The sequence below is a fragment of the Marmota flaviventris genome, chromosome 3 (assembly GCF_047511675.1).
Source record: "Marmota flaviventris isolate mMarFla1 chromosome 3, mMarFla1.hap1, whole genome shotgun sequence".
Classification (NCBI taxonomy): Eukaryota; Metazoa; Chordata; class Mammalia; order Rodentia; family Sciuridae; genus Marmota; species Marmota flaviventris.
This window is the reverse complement of record NC_092500.1, coordinates 18,517,391-18,537,423: the sequence shown is the minus strand read 5'-3', so window position 1 is coordinate 18,537,423 and position 20,033 is coordinate 18,517,391. Positions and strand designations below refer to the sequence as shown.

The window sequence follows — 20,033 nt, the reverse complement described above, 5'->3', positions numbered from 1 at the left end:
TCTCCAAGGCAGAAATAAACAGTAGCTATGGAAAATGAGTCAAATACAGTCCCCAGATGGTGTTCAGCACAATAGAGAAAAAAGTAAAGCAGGAAAGAGGGATCAGATTCAAAAATATATCTGCAAGGGACATCTAAGCATAAACCTAATGTCAGTGTAGGGACAAATCCGAGGGAACAGCAAGTGCAAAGGTCCTGGGGTAGACAACATAACTGAGGACCACAAAGGAAGCTAGTAGAACTGGGGGAAGAGCGAGCAGGATGGAAGGTAACTGGACAAGAGGCAGAAAAGTGACCAGCATAGACCCTGGAAGGCCATATTGGCCATTACTTTGATCTTCGGTTTTTACTCTAAGTGATAAAGGAAGCTATGGGAGGCAGAAGAGAGAGATGATTTGACTCAGATTTTAACAGGAGCACCCCAGCAGCTGTTTTAAGAGTAGACTTTAGTGAGAGGAGGCGGAGGCTACTACCATGTTTGGGGCGATAAATGATAATTGCAAAGATTAGAGAAATGTCATGGAGGTGCAGGCAGGACTTCTTGGATATTTCACTGATCTCTCTTGTGAGAGGGTCAGCAACAGCCCTGGCTGGCCAAAGGTCTAAGGAATTACGCCAACAGGGTTTATCAGAAAACCAGAGTCATCCAGGAAAGTCTGAGTTAAATTCTACATGAAGCCCAAGACTAGTCCACTGCACCCGGGGGTGGGAGTTGGGGGTCTCCAAGAGGGGAAAGCTGGGATTTCAGTGGATTCTCCCCCTGGAGACTCTTGCAGGATCTCACCCTGGCTCCCTCTTGGAGGGTCCTCTGCCACCCCCTGGAATTGTCTTCTCTCTGTCCTCTCCCTCTGTTAGAGATTCTGCCTTCCCCATGCCTCCAATTCAGAGGAACCCGTTCCTGGGCCAGAAGAACCACAGCAGCAGCTTATCCCGGCCTCTGCCCCAGGCCTCAGGGAGAAGAACTTCTCTTTCTTTTTATTCTTCCTTCTACAATTTTTCTGGCCAGCTGAGTGATAAGAGATGGAGGATCGAAAAGACCTTGCGGTCTATTTCCATTGAGGCTACTGATGAGGAGTCCCAACTCTTGTGTCACCAATGGGCCACCGTCTTCTGTCTACACCATCACAATATGAGATCTGGCTTCATAATGGAAGTTTTGAGAGCCAGCTCCGTGTTGCTAGTTCTCAAATACGTGCAGCTAAAAGCAAGGCTAATTTTCCATTAGAGATTCTTCTACTTCATAAGTCATCAACCCTCTGGAACATGTTCAGTGTAAAAGCAATGGAAACAACCTAAATGTCCATCAAGTGGGTGAATAATGTGTAATCACACAATGGAATAGAGAGAGGGGAAAATGAAAAGCAAGAGCTGCACATATCAATATGGACAAACCTCAAAAACAAGGTCCAGGACGGGGGATGTGGCTCAAGTGATAGCGCGCGCGCCTGGCATGCGTGCGGCCCAGGTTTGATCCTCAGCACCACATACAAACAAAGATGTTGTGTCCGCCAAAAACTAAAATAAATATTAAAAAAAAAAAATTCTCTAAAAAAAAAAAAAAACAAGGTCCACTCCCCTCCCCTAAATAGGAAACTGCAGAGGGAATTGCAATATGATTTCCCTAATACGAAGAGCAGAGGTTTACAAAACTATGTGTCACTGGTGGGGTATCTCTATATAACAAAAATATAAAATGTTGTATGAGAATAATGTATCAAGTTCAGATTAATAACTACCTCTGAGGAGGGAGGTGCCTGGGGAAGGGGCATCCAGGGACTTAGCTGGTTATACGGTTTTATTTCTTAAGCAAGTGAGTTACATGATCCTCTTTATAGCATTATCTATATTTTGGCATTTAAATCAAGTGAAAATGTCATGTGGGCTATAAAACCTATAAAACTCAAATGTCTTATTTTAAATAAAGAAGAAATGTTCTTGGGCTGGGGTTGTGGCTCAGCGGTAGAGCGCTCGCCTCGCATGTGCAAAACCCTGGGTTAGATCCTCAGCACCACATTTTTAAAAAAAAAAAACAACAAGTGAAATGGAGGTGTTGTGTCCAACTACAACTTAAAAATAAATAAATAAATAAATTTAAAAAAAGAAGAAGAAATGTTCTTGGGAAACATTTTGCTGCCCGTGGATGTTCTGGACCTAAGACCAGGGGGTAAAAGCGGTTCTCGTGATTCACCTTCAATCCCGACTTGCTCAGCAAGGCCCCGGGGATCACAGGTGAGGCTTTAAAGTCCAAACCTCAGAATGATAAACAACCTGTATGTTCTCGTCCTTCTGCTCCCAGAAACGCTGAGGTTGCACACAGGAAAGGATTTGCGGATTCTGCAACCTCTCCACTTGCTCTTCTCCTCTCGCCTTAAGGCTGCTGTTCCTTGATTCTAGAATCTACCCTTCCTCTTCCTCCTCCTGGCCAACCTTTTCACATTTCACCTGAAACACTACGACTTCAAGAACCCACTACCACCACCACCACCTTGTCGGCCTCCGGTCTGGGTGAAGAAGCCCACAGAACCTTGAGTTCCTCGGGGCACCCGCTGTATACACCATGGAAACTCCCTGTTGATGCAGTCTTCACGTTTTACGGGCAGTGGAGGGCTGTTTCACGGATGCCCGTGTCTGCGTCACCTGTCTAGGGTGTGACCACAGCAGATACTCCAAAGACATTAATTAAATGCATAAATGAGACGATGTGAGATCATCCAACATCTGATTAGGGAGGAATGGATTCTTTGGGCTTGAGTAGGGTACAGCAAATGGATGTGCCTGATATGACTGTGTCTTTTCCTTTTGTTTACAAAAGACCAGTGCACTGAGAAAGTGGAAGGTCAGTTCTGAAGCAAATTTTATGTGCCTAGCCTTGGAGAGAGCTTCCATGGTCTGAAGCTCTGTGTCTCCATCCATTAAATGTCGCTAATTGAGGGCCTCTGAGATGTCCTGAGATCTCAGAGCTCCATATCTCTGCTCTGTGTCTTTGCTTGTTCCCTTCCCTGGAGAATACACGGCAAGGTGAGTGTTGGAGGAGGAAGGGAGACCTCTTCATTGCAACTCCCCCCAGGAGCCTGCTTCTAATTTTATAGCTCATTACTAAGCAGTCAGATTCTCAGGAGATTATTTTCCTAAGAAGATGTGGGACATAAACTAGTAGGGACTAAAAATATAGAGAGTGATGGAAAATGTTTAAATAAACATATAAAGAATTAGAGGAGAGGGGCTGGGGTTGTGGCTCAGTGGTAGAGTGCTCGCCTAGCATGCTGGGCTTGATCCTCAGCACCACATAAAATAAATAAATAAAATAAAGGTCTTGTGTCCAACTACCACTAAATATATATATGAGTTTTGGTATATTCCTAATCATCTGGTCTTAAGTCATCACATTTTTTTCAAACTCCACCACCATAAACATAGGAATCTGTACATATTTTACAAATGTCCACCCTACCATGGTACATCCTGAGTCAGTTACCTGCTGAGATCTACAAGGCCAGAAGTCCATTGACAGATCACGTGATTCCTTAACAGGATGGTGACTTTAGATCTAATTATCCGAGGAAGAGATGAACTCTCATCTCTTGGCAGGGAAGCCAACCTGGGTAACTAAATATTTCAGACCTCATTTTTTCTTTGAAGAGTGTGCTCCTAGGAGTTAGAGGCTAAGGAAGTTCCACTACATGGAGTCAGGACAAGGGGTCAGAGGGCCTAGGGTCACATTACTGAGTCTTTCGTTTATTATTCTGAGCAGTTACTAAGATTGGCTAAAGGTCTCGGTTGCATCTCTTCCGTGCCACTGGGCACCAAGGGATGGTTCTACTTTCTCAAGCATGGAGTTTCTGCCATGGTATTTAGCAAGAATCCACAGAACACAGATGGGCCTCCCCATACATGAGATTTCTCACTATTGCCCATCTTGGAGGAGCTGCATAGATTCTTCTCTTTTGTTGCTTTAAGGAAAGACAATATATTTATTCCACAGTTTGATTTGATTCTGCCCTGCCTTTTGCTGACAATTTTGAAATGTTGAAATCAAGATCTTTCAGTGCTCCTTTTGCAGTAGAGATATTGCCTATAAGTGATTTGGAACATGTCGCCTCCAATTTCTACTCATTGACCTTGTCTCTCAAGTTAGAGAAAATAACTAGGACTCTTCCATGATCAACCTTAAAATTTGTTAATTACACTCTCAAGTTGCCTACACCAAGTCTTTTTTCTTTAAACCCAATAAAACTCATCCTTAAACTATTTTTCCTATGACTAAGAACTTAAAAGTCCTTGAGGCTCTGTATCCCTGTAAAGATAATGGAGCACAGAGATAATTAGAACACGTTTATTTCTTGAGATCTTACTATCTGCCAGATACTGTTCTAATGACTTTTAAGAATTAATTCATCTAATTTTCATAGCAGCCCTGTAAAATAGGCTTGTTATTACCTTTGCTTTAAAAAAATGAGAACACCAAGCCACCAAGAGTGTAAATTGCTTCCCTGTGGTCAACAGCTCAGAGGTGGCACAACTGGGTTTTGAATCCACATGGTTTGGTTCCAAATAGTAAATTGTGAACCCCAGCACTGTTCTGTTCCCCAGCACCTCACACCTAGGCTACCACTGATGGTCAAGCGCTCATAACTCCAAGCCAACATTCATTTAGTGAGACACTCATACCAGAAAAACTAGTAAGAGGATTTCCCTAAATAAGATCTCATGATCAAATGTGTTTGGGACATTCTGAGAGAGAACATTGAATAGTTTCCTCCCTGCAGGTCGGTGTCTGATCGTAGCTTAAAACCTGACCTGGCGTCACAGTATAAAAACATGCATCAGGGGAGTTTTTTAAATTAAGGAAAAATAGAAATCCAAAGCCATGAGAGGAATGACAGAAAACACTGGATATATCAAAATTTTAAATTTCAGTATGACAAATGATACCATAAACCCAAGTAAAATGAAAGGGTTTGGGGGGGAGTATTTATCACACACATAACAAACTTCAGATTAGATAAAATTTCAAAAATCAATGAGACAAATTTACAAAAGGAAAAAAAAAATGATACCCTGGGTGAACAATTCATGATTTATGAGAGAAAATTTCTAATATTATGAAAAATAAAAAGATGCCCTCTTTTCACTAATAATCAGGGAAATAAAACCTAAAGCAATAAATTACCATGCTTAACCCATTTTATGGTCTGAGATTAAAATAAATATTAAGATACATATATAAATGCATATATATGTGTACACACACACACACACACAAACACGGGGGATTGAACCAAGGGGCACTTAACCACTGAGCCACATTTAAAAAAATATTTTTTTTAAATATTTTATTTTGAGACAGGGTCTTTCTAAGTCACTTAGGACCTTGCTAAATTGATGAGGCTGGCTTTAAACTCGTGATCCTCCTTCGTCGGCCTTTTGAGCCACACTACTTAAGCACATATTCTTAAAGGTAAACTATTGGGAGTATAAATTGGTACACAATATTAGGGAACAAATTAGTACTTTATGTTAAAATTAAAAGTGCTCATACCCTAAGATCAACAAGTCCATTTCTCGGTACTTACTCTAGATAAACATTTGCATATTATGTACCAAAATAAGCAAATAAATAAATAAAATAAGTACTACAGAATTATCTGTGGCTGCACAAAAGAGGAAAGCCTGTAGAAGTCAAAAATAAGGGGATGAATAAGTTGTAGTGCACACATATTAAGAACTAAGCTTCAAACGTTAAAAGGTATTAATCATGTGCATATATATATCAACATGTATATACATTCAAAATATTGCAATTGATAAAATATGTATATATGTAATATACGTATATATTCATTCTTACTGAATAGTTCTAAAGCTGTTGAAGGCCTTTACATGCGTGAAGTCGATGAATTTTCAGAACTACTCTATGAGGCAGACACTGTCATTATTCCCATTTTACAGGTGAGGAACTGAAGCCCAGGTCCTCAAACAGCTCTCTCAAAGCCACAGCCTATGCCCCTGTCCCCCAACCCCAGTCCATGATTTTGACTGCTCTCTGGGGCTGACTCAAAGAGGTCGCAGAACAATGTGCACAGCATGACACCTGAAATGTCAACTGATGTTTTAAAGGACAGGATGGAGCTACACTAAACCCATATAAATGTTTCCTTAGCCAGGAAGTTTGTAAGAGGGCCAGGATTGAGGGAAAAGAGGAAAGGAAAATAGCTTCATCTTCAATGTACTAATTTTTCATCCTAAGAAATAATGTGCTCATTTGTGATTTTTTAATCCATAATTATGCAACAAAAAAATGAAAGCGAATATATCAAAATGCTAAAAGTGGATGATAGTGACTAGTGAGAATCTGAGTAGTTTTCTTAGACTTTGATGCATTTTTCAGTTTGAAAGAAAGAAATATCTGGAGACAGAACACAAGAAAAAGAGAATGGAGTCAGGATATTTGCATTATTTAAACATTCCAAAGATGATTCATATGTTCAAGGACAGCCGTGGGCAGGCTGTGGGGTATAGTGCAGAGATCATGGGCTTTGGCACCTGATATTCCGGGTTCAAACTCATCTTCACTGTGCATCAGCTGTGTGATCTTGAGCAAGTTACACAACCTTTCAGAACCTCAGTTCCTTCATCCAGAAAACAAGAACACTGCAAGTTCAATAAGGATCAGATCAAGAATCTTATGTGCCTGACATCATATAATGTTGTTCCACAAATAGTAAAACTGGATTCTCTCCTTTAACTCAGTAATTCGAATGATCATAATTTTTCAATTTTTGTCTTTTTACTTATACACAGTAGACTCTATTTTGACATATTTACACAAGCATAGAATATATCTTATTCTAATTAGGATACCACTCTTGTGGTATCACAGTCAATATTTTGAGATTCACTGTGGTGTATTCATATATGTACATCTAATTTAACTCTGATTTTGCCAGGCTGTTAAAAAGGTATCAGAGTAATGCTGCCCTAGACAATTTCTTGAGTAACTGCTGAATTGAATTTTTTTGAAAAAAAAAATATACATACACCACACACACACACACACACACACACTAACAACTGTTCACTCACCACCCAGTACAGTGTCCTGCTTCCTCCTCTGTACAATGGGTATAGAAATACCACTCAATGATTTGGACAGTTGAGATTCTGGATAATGCATCAAAGAATTCTCCCAGAGCACACATGTGCCCGCAACCCTCCTGGGTGCATTCCATCCAGTTCTAGTAACTTAATTACTTGCAGTTTGTTTATTAGATTGTAAACATCCTGCTCATTTACTATTATTTAATCTATTAACTCTGACTTTAGCCCGAGGGGCAACCTCTGGAAGAGAAAATGTGATTAACTGTCGAACACAAAAGTTGCCCAGAAGGAAGACTTTGCCACTCAGAAAAACATGATTTCTTCTTGACAGATCTTGCTTGCTGTGGTTTAGCCATACATCCTCCATTCATTTGGATAACCAGGTTTGATTTTTTTCAAGAGGTTTCATTTTGTTTAGAACAATTTTCAGTGGACAACAAAATGACATTGTATTTATACAACATGTCAGTGTTGCTCAGTGTTAGAGCATGCGCAAGGTCTTGGGTTCCATATCTAGCATTAAAAAACTAAAAGAAAGAATAGTACAGAGAGTTTCCACATACCCTGGCCCCAGCGTCTCTCGTTATGAACATCTTACGTTAATGCAGAGCATGTGTTATTATTAAGGCATTGATGCCACAATGCATTATGGTAAACTAAAGGCCATGCTTAATCCATATTTCTTGAGTTTGCGTCTAACCAATGTCCTCGTCCATCTGAGGAGCTCATTCAAGATGCCACAGACATTTCCTCTTCAAGTCTATTTAGGATCCTCTTGGACAGCTTTTTAGACATTCCTGGTTTTTAATGACCTTGACACTTTGAGGAATAGTAACCAGATAATTTCTGTAATGCTCTTCCATCAGGGTTTATCTGATGTCTTCCTTGTGGTTGGACAGGATTCTGGATTTGGGGTTGGAAGCGCTCAGGGATGAAGAGCCACTTTTACCACATATTCTTTGATCTTTTTTAACATTAAGAAAAGCTTTGTTTTAATATTAGGTTTCTTTTTTGACAATATCTATCTACCTTGGTCAAAGTGTGGTAAGGAAGTCTGCACTTGAGGAGTAGGAGCAACCACTTAAATTATTCAGAATTCCTCTGTGTAAGAAATCTGTGTGTTCTCCGCCTATTTACGTACTCATCACTGATATTTAATATCACTAGCAAATTCAGGGTAAAAATTGACTGGCTCAGGAATACTCCTTCAAATCCATGGTAAAAGAGTGAAGATTCTGATTTCCTTTGCTCGTATTTAAATCTAGTTTGATTCTTAATTGAACAATTAGTGTCTATAAAATCTTGGTCGGCTGATGATATAATCACATCCTCCCCTTGAAGAAACCATCCTGAGGGTCAGACAGAAATGTATACACTGAGAGGCGAATCAGTTCTACAGTGAAAGGTCAAAGTGTTTGGAAACACAGAGAAGACAGCAAGTTGTTCAAGGATGCTGGAAATGGGAGGTCTAGGTCTGAGACAAGGAGTGTCTCGTGGGTATAGAAAATCTGCATTTCCACAGAGCTCACTCTTGGGGTCTAAGGTGCCCACGAGTCCTCTTGAAATTCTTAACTACGTGTGTCTTTGAATTTCTGTGTGGTCAGCCAAGTCGGAGGGGACAGCGAAGCACGCACCAGGTGTGTGGAGTCCCAGCTCACCTGTAACCCTGCCTCTGTCCCCTCCCTACTTCCCAGCAGGGAGTATAGGGGACTTGTTCCTAGCTCTCTGTACCAAGGGCCCCACCCAGGCTCACCACATCACCAAAGTCGTGACCAGGTGGCAAGAGGTCGAGAGGGACAGGCACATTCCTCTGTCACCCTCCCCGCTCATAGATTTGGCAGGTGGTTGGTGCATGATTTGGTCCAATGTGAATCTCTTTTCCAGGGCTGCAATCTCTTGGGGGGGTCACCGTCACTGTGAGGTGGTAACAGCAGGCCCAGAAGAGGGGAGATGGTCTTTCTCACCAGTAATAGGAGCTTGGCTGTCAGTCCAGCAGCTGGGGGGCCACAATGCCCAGGAAAGGTGAAGACAACTAAATAACAAAAGCCACCGAGACAGCACAAGAGAGAGATTGCAGAAGAAATGGAACAGTTTTATGTTTGGGTTTTCTTGACGGCACTTTTCTTCAGTTTTCTTAAAGTGCCTTTTCATGTCTGTGGTATATAATAAAGCCAGTCTTGTCTGGGGCAGTACTGAATAGCAGTTAAGGGAATAGGTCTTAGAGTCGGAATGCCTGGGTTCCAATAATATCTCCAGGATCTGTGTGACCTTGGGCAAGTTACTTGACCTCTCTGAACTTCAGTTCTTTTCCCTGAAATATAGAGAAAGAAATAGCCCCTACCTCATGCTATAAAAATAAGATTGAATGAGATCATGTCTGTAGAGCTGACATCACTGAGAGACGTTCCCACACTCTACCCCAGCTCCACAGCTACTCAGACCTTCTGCTGGATCTTAAAGAAGGCAGCTTTTCCTTACAACTTCTGTGTAGCCCCCACACTTCACCAAGCACTGAGAAATCCATAGGTTTCCATGCGATGTCTCATTCTACCCAGCCAGATACTCGAAGGATTTGTTGAATGTGTGATCAAACCAATGTGTCAATCAGCTGAGAGTTCAGAGAAAAATGGGTACAAAGCAATGTATCCTCAGGTAGAAAAAGTCCCAGCTAAAACATTGGCAAAATATTTGGGAGGAATCTGGGTTAGGAAGACATGCCCAGCAAAAGCTCAAATCAGCATTTCCTAAATTCTGTTCCAACATGTTAATATATGTCCTAAAAAGTAAGAGTCCACAGTGATAAGCTTGGAAAACAGTACACACATTTCCCATTTAAACTAACGTGATATGCTTTAGCATTTTATAGACTCTAAAATTCCTACAGTAAAGAAATCAGATAAAATGATACAACCCCAAGTTTTCCAAGCACATTGATCATGAAACCCCCTTTAATCATAAGACCTCTACCACCAGTATTTTCAAGAACATCAACTGTTTTCAAGAACAGAATTTGGATTTAAGCTGTTTGAGGAAGGGATGGTGTCTTACTGTTATCTTCTGCCTAAACGTACAAGATAATCAAAATTAATTTAGAGAATAAAAGAACAAATGGTTCTTCATTTCATTTTTGGCTGGTCTTTAGTTACAATCCTATATAACATTTATATAACATGCATCTAGGCATTTTACAAAACACAGAATCCCAGTTGTAAACGACAAGTCACATACTGTCAGCACCATACTATGAATATTTAAACTAAAAAGCTCAGAGATTGTGTGACTTAACAAGAGTTGTACAGCTGGTTAACGTAAGGGCCTGAGCTAAAAATCGAGCCTTCAATTCTATATCCTATTTTTTTCAATGCATATAATTATAAAATTCCTCAAAAGTTTGCTATGCCATTATTCAAGACAAAAATGAAGAGAGCACTTACCTCAAATAAGCGCAAGACTTTGGCCAGTGCACCAACTTCTTCTTTGAGCGAGAAAATCAGTGATATGGAGCCATTTTGAATGGAGTTGTCTTCAATGTAGCTTGTTTCCTACAGAATCAGATGCACTTGGTTAAAGTGTTTTTCATCACTTAGCAATTCATTCCCATGAAACCAAGTAGGAATACAATGTTCTTGTATTTTTTCTTAAGCCTTGGAATACAATGAGCTTCATGTATTCTAAACAGAAATATGTGGTGGTGTAGAAAATAAGTAAATAAAGGGCAATGGAATGGTCAATGATACTCCCAGGTCAGCTTTCAGTTTTAAGAAGTTTCCTTTATTCATGACATCACCAAGAATCGATGTCTTTTAATGAGCACTACTAAATGTCAGGCATGATTTACTTTGTATCTTTTGGAGAGATGCAAAGATGAATAAAGTGTTTCCACCTTTTAGGAGCTACAATCTGACTATAAGCCACTCAAAGTAAATCAAAAGATCCTCAGAGGTGATCAAATATGGTTCAGAAAGTATCCCAGGAAAGCACTGAGAAATAGATTGGAAAGTGCTAAAAATAGAACACTGGCAGGCTTTCGAGTCCATGACCTGGTTTGGAACCCTCTCTTTTTTATTTATCAGCTGTAGTGATTTGCATGCAAATCACTTAGCCTTCTTAGTTTCCTTGCCTATAAATGCATTTTATTGATAAGGCCTAACCAATCACTATTCAGATGATATAAAAAGAATAAGTTTCAATAGAATATTAAGAGAAGTATATGAAAACCATGGAAATATCATAAAGTACACATGAATGACCTCTCAGCCTTTGGCAGGGAAAAAAAAACTCAGCATGAATTTGTTGCCACGTACTGGGATCTGAGGTGTCCGATTGCTGAAATAGAATTGCAAACTACACAAATAACCTATCAGAAGATGGATGCCTTTCACTAACTAGTGAAGAATGTGTCAGGGATCTAGCACATACTCTATGCGTGTGACATGCACACCGAGATGGGATTAGAGTTGACAGTCCGTGAGTTTGCCAACAGAGTTCCTGGAGTTTTTAAAAATCATATGTAAAATTCTGAGTGTGCCCATAAATAGGCAGCATGTTCCCCCAAAACAGGAAGGAGAAAAATGTGCAGAACAATTACTCTCTTGTAAGCAAGTTAATGAGGTTAATGGGGGCGGGTGTTACATCATCTCAGTGACAGAAAGCTACACTGGGCAGATTCTTATCAGTGTCTCAGGATAATAGCCCTACATGAATACTGATGACCCTTAGGACAAAATTCTTTGGATTCAGAGAATTCAGAGTTTCCCAGAAGTTCACATGAAACAGGAGTATGGGGAATTTATCAGCAAGCAGGACTATAGGGTGGTTCAAATAAAAGACTGGACTGTTACATATCCCTGTTTGGACCAGATGTTATCTTTCTTAAAAATTTTTAATCTGTCATTAATAATTTTTTAAAAAATTATAAGCAAATAGCAGAACCATCAGTAGATTGGTGGGAAAGGTACAGGGGAGGGAGGAGGGGAGGAAGAGGAGGATGTATTGAGGAATGAATTAGAACAAATTATATTCCATGTTTTTGTAAATGAATTCTATTGTCATGTATAACTAAAAAAAAAAAAAAAGTAGAAAGAATCTGTTGTGTCCTGGGTATTGTAAGCACTTGATTTGGAAAAACATCTATGACTAGGTTTGATTACGTACCAAGTTCCCCCTTCAACTGTAGAGGGTAAGGAACTGGCCCACCTTGTGGCAGTTAGCGGGGGAGCTAGGATCTGAACCTAGGAGACTTGATCCCTGTGTACTGTGCAAGGTCACAACCTGCTGCAGACTCTTACCTCCCACTTTGAAACCCTGCCAGGGGCCAGGTGAAATGGCACATGCCTGTAATCCCAGCAGCTTGGAGGCTGAGGCAGGAGGATCGTGAGTTCAAAGCCAGCCTCAGCAATTTAGCGAGGCCCTATACAACTTAGCAAAACCCAATCTCAAAATAAAAAGGGCTGTAGATATAGCTCAGTGGTTGAGCACCCCTGGCTTCCGTCCCTGAAACCAAAACAATAAAAATCAATAAACCCTCCCAGGGATGTGCCCATGAGTCTGATTTCAGTCTCCTTCCTACAGAGAGCATTGAGCCCTTAATCCTTTCCAGTTTCCTTCAAATAACAAAGGGTTTCCCTGTTTCTTTCCCCTGTTGACCTCCAAGAAAAGTAGGATATTCCTGATATGCCTCCACAGATCTCCCTTCCACGAAGGCAGTGAAGTCTTAGATGTCCCTGTGGGTGAAGTTCAGCTACCCATCTCCCACCCCACTCTCACGTGTGTCCAGCCAATCAAGTTCACTGCAGTCTTCTCCAGCAACAACCTTAGAAGTTAGTCTCTTTTTCTGTTCCCACAGACATCATGTGAATCCTGCTCTCTGTGGTCTATCTGCATTGATCCCGCTCCAACAGAATTTTGCCCATGAACTTCTGTGTTTTCAAAACCATTCCCAGTGATTTTTAATAATGGAAAACCTCAAAACCATGGATAAATATATAGTCCATTTTTAAATTATGACTTTTCTCAAATGTGTCTTCAGAGGTGCATTTACCATATGATAGGGTGCTACTCTGTCATTATTAGTATCAATGCTCAGTACCTGTCCCTGACTGGGTACCCCCTTTTTGCCAGGAACCCTACTGAGTACTTTTTTCACAGATAATTTGCATCATCGTTGGTAGCAGGTAGCACTGTTCAAAGGGTTTGAATGTCACGGCTCAGTGAGTCCTGAAGTAGGAACAATATTTTGCAAATGAGGAAGAGGCTCAGCAAGAACATCCAGCTAAAGAGCAGCAGGGCTAGACTTGAACCCAAGTCCAGCAACCTCAATGCCCTTATTCTGCCTCCCAGTGGCAGACTCTGAAATGGCACAATAGCTTCCTCAATGTAAAGTGTGAGATGTGTGTGTGTGTGTGTGTGTGTGTGTGAGAGAGAGAGAGAGAGAGAGAGAGACTCTACCTCTGAGCTACATCTCTAGCCCTTTATTAATTTTATTTTGAGACAAATTCTCACTAAGTGTGGAGGCTGACCTTGAACTTGTGATCCTTCTGGCTCAACCTCCTGAGTCACTGGGATTATAGGCAAATGCCACCACATCTGGCAGAGGAGGGACTTTAAGTGAAAGGAAGCTCTTAGTAGTTTGTGAAATGGTGTGGCCTTCAATAAATTTGGAGTCTGGATTCTGATACTGCTGTTCCGCTCCAGGCAATCAGGGACCCTTGATCAAAACTCTTTTGTAGTAGACTTTTATTGGCTTATAAACTATACCTTATTTGTTTCCAACAAACATGTGCGTGGACTTATCCACACTTGTGCTCAGGATAAATAAAAGATTGAGTAAATCAGTTCCAAAGTTACATAGGAAGAAACAGAGCCAGGGGAGAGAATTTTACCAGGAACCAGGATGCAAAGAATTTTGATCATTGAGAAATACAATAGACACAGAAAGTTCAACAATAGACACAGTATGTTCTTTTTGGTTGTGTATATCAAATGCATTCTATTACCTTTGGAAAAGAGCTGATTTCGAATTTATAAGCAATCCACTTTGGCAAGGATATTCTGGGGATACTAACTTTTTAAGGTTAGTGCTTTGGGGGGTTGTGGAGGAGGTTTGTATTTGCAGGTGTGATCAAAGAGATAGAAAGAGATCTATACTATAACACTACTGAAAACAAGATACCGATCTTCTGTCTCAGTGTTATCTCCGTTGTATGGTATGAGTACAGCATATTTCTATATTCTAGCATTTACCTACAGGAGGAAACATTATAGTAAAGAAATGTGCAGTTTGGGGAGTCAGAACTAGGTGGTTTTCTTTTTTTTTTTTTCTTTTGCCATTCATTGATGTGATTTCTGTGTTGTTCACCTTCTATCCTATTGATCTGATCCATTTTTCTTCACTGCATTCATCTCTATATGACAGCATATGTTCATTTTGTTAATTTATTATTGTTTATCTCCTACACTAAGATAAAATTTTTGCCAGAAAAAAAAAACCACTGTGACTGGGAAAAGCAGGTGCTCAATGAGTCTTGGTCGTGTGGATGATTGTTGTGCTGATTGCATGAATAAGGCCCTGATTTACTATATGCCCCAGGAAAATGGCTCCTTCACCATTCGGCCTTATGTCTCATAGGGATGTCTAGTGTGTGCTGCTTATCTGAGTTGGGAATTTTAAGAAGGCATAAACTCTGTCTCTTTAGAAGACTGTCTGAGATGGAGGGAGTCCTATAGAATAATCTAGTCCAACACTTCCCACCTTGATCTTACACATACCCAACTGAGTCTCCTCATCTCAGCCAAGTGACTTCCCAAGGCAGCTTAAGTAGGTCAAGGATGAAAACCCAGGTCTCCCCACTGCACGTCCAGCATGCCCCTCCTGGGCTTCACTAGGCCTGGTGCCTGACCTGCTATCTCTCCTTCCTGCCAATATCGGAGCTGCATTTTATTGAAAAAACAAATTGGGTCTGGTGCACACATTCTCACTTTCCAGTGCTCCAGAAACTATACTAAGAGATTTCTAAGCATTATTTTATTTAATTCTCATATAACACTAGGATGTATTTTTATTCCTAGTTTACAAATGAATCAACCTGAGACTCTGCAAAGTAAAATATCCTGCTTTTGATGCAGAGGTTGCACCAGAGCACACTTGGAACCCTCCTCTTTACTAGTGCCCCTGTTATTGGTGGTGATAACTGGTGTGTCCTCACCTCAGTGCTCAGATGGCTGCCCTAACTCCCTGACAGGGCTATAGGGTCCCCACCTCCAGCCACACAGAAACAAAATGGAGGTCAGGTCAGTTCCAGGACCTGCCTGCACCACACACCACCCCTCTTCAACACTAAGTTCTTCTGACTCTGGTAGACTGTACACCATTTTCAAAGGTGATCTATCTCCTGGGATCCAAAAGGAGCCAGCCCAAATTTCAGGAGTCTCTCCAGTTATATTAACTTAAACATCAATCCTCCTCTCCTCTCCTACCTCTTTGCTCTCTGTGATAATCCTCCCTGTCACAGTCTCAGATCCCCTCTGGGATCTGCTCTCGAGTCCTGGAGTAAGATTTCCTGCCTGTCAAATTATAGAATGCATTCTGCACCTGTTCACCTCGAGAGAATGACAGCCTCCTGAAGAATGCCACCCTCCCTGGCAGCATCCCTAGTCACATTTAGGATTCTATTACTGTCTGTGCTGACTCTTGTTCCATCTCCTCTCTGCTTAATTTGTCTCTCCCCAGATCTGAGCAAGTCTCCAGATCCTCTTTGTTAGGTGCAGGACAGGCTGAGTAAGCTGTCTGCAGGGCATGCCAAACAAAGTTAGCTGCAGGATGACCTGGCTTCTCTAACCCTCCGTCTGGTTCTTTATCACCTGTTTGCTTCAAGATCAAACGCCCAATCCCCGGCTCAAGGCTGAACACGTAGCCCGCCACTCAAGGCCGAGCACTTAACCCCCTTTTGTGCCAACAAGGCAGCTTGCAGACCCAGACCCTGTTAGATTTAGGCAGCACAGCAGAAGGGCTATAAAAGCCTTCCCCGGCTGCCCCCCCCCACGCACTTCTTTCCTTCTTTCTTTTCTCCTCTGTTGCACTGCTGCAATAAAGATCTCTTGGTTGCTCCGAGTGTTGTGGTCACTTTCCTTTCACTCTTCATGTCCCATCTGCACCCCAAAGTGAAAGGAATTCTTACAATTTGTCCATTTCCATAAGTGACAGGGAGTCCATTATAAACATCATAAAAGAGATCTAGAAGGACCCTCTACCCCACCCAGGTCATTAAGGACCAGCCCTTTCGGTATACAGAAGAGAAAGCAAGAAACAGAAAGGTTCCAATGACACACAGCGGGTTGGTGGCAGTGCTGAAAGTCAGATCCCCAACCCTTGAAGCAATGCTTTCTTCCCCTGAAGACCACCCAGGACAGATATGCTTCCATTTGGAAATAATTATTGAGGACAATCTTTATATATTGACTTCCTAAACATTCCCAACATCTTCAAATGAATTCAGAGATCTTGGTGAGCTTCTGAAACTGGGAAAAACCAGAAATTTTTCAGATTTGTTTAGGATCCAAATTTCCCTACCAGAGTAGCTGAAGCCCCTTCTGGCTCACCTGTCCAAAGTCGGAGAATTTTCTGCCCATGCCTTGCGTCTCCAGGACCACAGCCGACATGCTGGCTCCCAGGGAAGTGAGGTCTGTGAATCTGGGCTGCAGTGGCAGGTAGGTTTGCAACCTGAACAAACGTGGAGCGAAGGGTTTTAACCTACATCAGGGAGGAGACCAGGTTCCAAAGGGTGCCTCCTGCTGCGCAACAAGCAGGGTGACACCCCTCTGGTGGGCGTTGTCCTGACGCAGAGAGGGAGAGCCGCCCACCTCCTGCTCCAGGTCACCTGCTCTGGGCGGCCAGGAGGGGAGGACTCCAGGAGGGTGTGGCAGACACTTGGCACTGGGCAACCTGCCCTGAAGGGAGGAAAGAAGTCAGAAAGTGCAGGGTCATCGGTGTCCTGGTGATTAGACAGGTTTGACACTTCTGGGACTCTCAGAATCCTGGAGGGCAGGTTCTGTACAATTGGAATTAAACCTGAGACAGCTTGCTGATAACAAGCATGTGCACAATTCCCCCTCCCGCAATCAAGCAGAGCCAGGACTCTAATTTAGATTTTCTTTTTGGTCCCTTTTATTAACCACTGAGTGAACGGCTTTGCTGTGGTTTGTCTTTAGAGAAGCACACGTGGATGACATTACTAACACTGAGCACAGGAGCCACCAACCAAAGGTAAGAGCCACCTAGACTAAAATCCACCCATGTGTTCTTCAGCTACCTGTGTAACTGCTGGGGGCTCTGAAGGGAGAATTGTAGCAGCACCTTGCTGGAATATTCATGAATAACAGGGAGAAGGGGTGTATTCAACATTTAGTAGCCACTTGCCACCTAATTCAACATTCAGTAAGTGCAAGATAGTATTTAAAAGTATGTCCACTGTGTGTATATATACCACATTTTTTAACCATTCATCTACTGACAGGCACCTGGGTCCAGAATATGACTTTTGTGAAATATAACCATTGATATGGCCCTATCACAGTAGTATGCTGATTTTAGTTCTTTTGGATAATTACCAAGGAGTGGGATGACTGGGTCATGTGGTGGTTCTATTCCTAGTTTTTCTTGAGATCTCCATATGGCTTTCAAGAGTGGTTGTACTAATTTGCAGTCCCACCCACAACGTATGAGTGTGCCTTCCCCCCACACACACACATCCTGGCCAGCCTTTATTATTATTTGTATCCTTCCTAATTACCATGTCATAGAGAATGAAATCATGGCATTTGCCAGTAAATGGATGGAAATGGAGAATATCATGCTAAGTGAAATAAGCCAGACTCAGAATGTTTTCTTTCATATGCAGAAGCAAAAGCAAAGTAAAGGGGGAAAAGGGGGAGAGGATTGCATATCATAAAGACAGAGAGAAGATCCGTGGAGGAGAGGAAGGAGATTGACTGGGAGGGAGGAGGGACAGGAAAGGGAGGAAATGCTAAATGAATTTGACCAAACTCTACTATGTGCATGTATAAATATACCACAGTGAATTCCACCTTTATGTACCTCTATAAAGCACCGATTAAAAATAAGTAGATAAATAAACAGAAGGAAGACCAGTAAAGTAGAGGAAGGGGAGTGGGGGAAGGGAGGAAGAGAGGGAAAGAGGAGGCACCGGGAACTGAAATGGAGCACATGAAATTCCATACCTGTTCGGTTATGTCAAAATGAACCCAATCCCTTATCCATAACTAGAAGGCACTAATAAAAGCAATTAAATTAAGGAAAAATAGGTGGGGAAAATCATGAATGAGATCCCTTTTTTAGGGGGGCTAGGGTTGTGGCTGGAGGCACTGGATAAGATTCTCAGCACCACATAAAAATACAAATAAATTAAATAAAGATTTTTTTTTTAAAAAAAGAGATCCCTTTTAAAAAATGCCCACATAATTTGACAATGAATAGCCACTGAGGACATGTGCTGTGTACCAGGTGGTGTTCTAGGCATTGGGAGCAGAACAGGTGACCTGCCATCGCGCCGTTCTGGTGGGCAGACAGGAAATGAGCAGGTTCAGGCAAGGCTGTCTTCTGAAGGAAGTAAATCAGGGGGTGGGTGAGCAGTGTGAGCAGTTGGGTGTTGGGGAATGGTCTTCAAATAGGCAGGAAGATGTCACTAATCCCATTCCTTCAGATGAGGAAACTGAGGGGAATCATTGGTTGCCAACAGAAATTAAAAAAAATGCTGAAAAGGCAGAGTTTCAGGAAAGATATGAAAGATCAGATCACCAAGCCCCTGGGTACCTGCTTAATATTTACCCTGGTGAGGTTAATGGCTTGTGAGAAAACAGGCCAATAATCGAGGTGGCTAGAAGTCCACCCTCTCCCCTCCCACAATTCAAGCATTTGCCAAAAAAAGAAACAAAACATTTCCCAAGGTTGGGATTCAAAACAAGTAGGTGAGTTTCTGGCCCTACCACTGAATAGCTGTATGGCTTTGATCAAATCCATGCTTTACTTTCTTTGTCTTAAAAACGGCAATTTTAAGGGCTGTGGGTTAGGATTCCTTGAGCCTCCACCACGTGCCAGGCTTTCTACTGGCTGCTAAGAATAACACATAAGAAGTATCGTGTCTGTCCCAAACAAGTCATTGCATGTCCAATTAGTATTCCCTGGGGTAGGTCGGAAGCTCAATGTTGAACATGGAAGGAAGGCCAAGACCTTGACTTCCACAATCAGGAGAATCTGTATCCTTTTTCTGACTTCAGTATTTATTCTAGTTTAGTATGGTTTGCCTGAGCTCCGTCCAGGACTGCCTTTACAAGCCTCATGTCATGACTTAGTGTGGCTGATGTACAAGGGGAGCAAAGACTGACAGCACCTGCACTCTAGCTACATAGAGTAAACAAAAGCAAACAGTGATGGCCACTTATGGGTCTGCACAGTGCATATTAGACACTGTGCCAAGCTCTCTACATGCATGATTTCTTTCCCTCAGCAATCCTATGAACTATGCATCCTCTTGGATCAGGGAAGACAGGCCCAGGAAGTTTAAATCAATAGTCCAAATGCAAACAATGTTGGACCCGACTCCAAGTCCCTGGTTCGTAAATGCTCTTTCTTTTTTTGAAATGGGGACCATGTGGCTTTAGGAAAACAAAATGGTAGCCATTCTCTTTCCCCTGCACACCTGCTAAAAATTGAGTTCTTACTCACATAAAGACACCCAAGGTCTGGATTGAGAGGAGGACACACTTAATTGCTATCTCAAAGAAAAAAAAAACAGAAGTAGTTTTCTCAATCTCATCTGCATAAATAAAAATTATTCTGATGAAAAGAGAGAATTTATTTATGGACCACAGCAAAAACTCAATATGAGATTGCTCACGACATAAACTTTGAAGAGGACTCAA

At 41.7% G+C, this 20,033-nt stretch overlaps 1 protein-coding gene across 1 annotated transcript in view; it reads right to left on the bottom strand.

Annotated features, from left to right (window-relative positions):
- Pah (phenylalanine hydroxylase) overlaps positions 1-16,776 on the bottom strand; it is a 68,297-nt gene extending 51,521 nt beyond the window's left edge. The window contains exons 1-2 of the mRNA XM_027928816.2: positions 16,695-16,776; positions 10,532-10,639 (exon numbers count right to left, since the gene is read on the bottom strand). Coding sequence (XP_027784617.2) covers positions 10,532-10,639; positions 16,695-16,754 — 168 coding nt within the window. The 5' untranslated portion in view covers positions 16,755-16,776. The remainder of the gene's footprint in view (positions 1-10,531; positions 10,640-16,694) is intronic.
- Between the last annotated feature and the right edge of the window lie 3,257 nt (positions 16,777-20,033).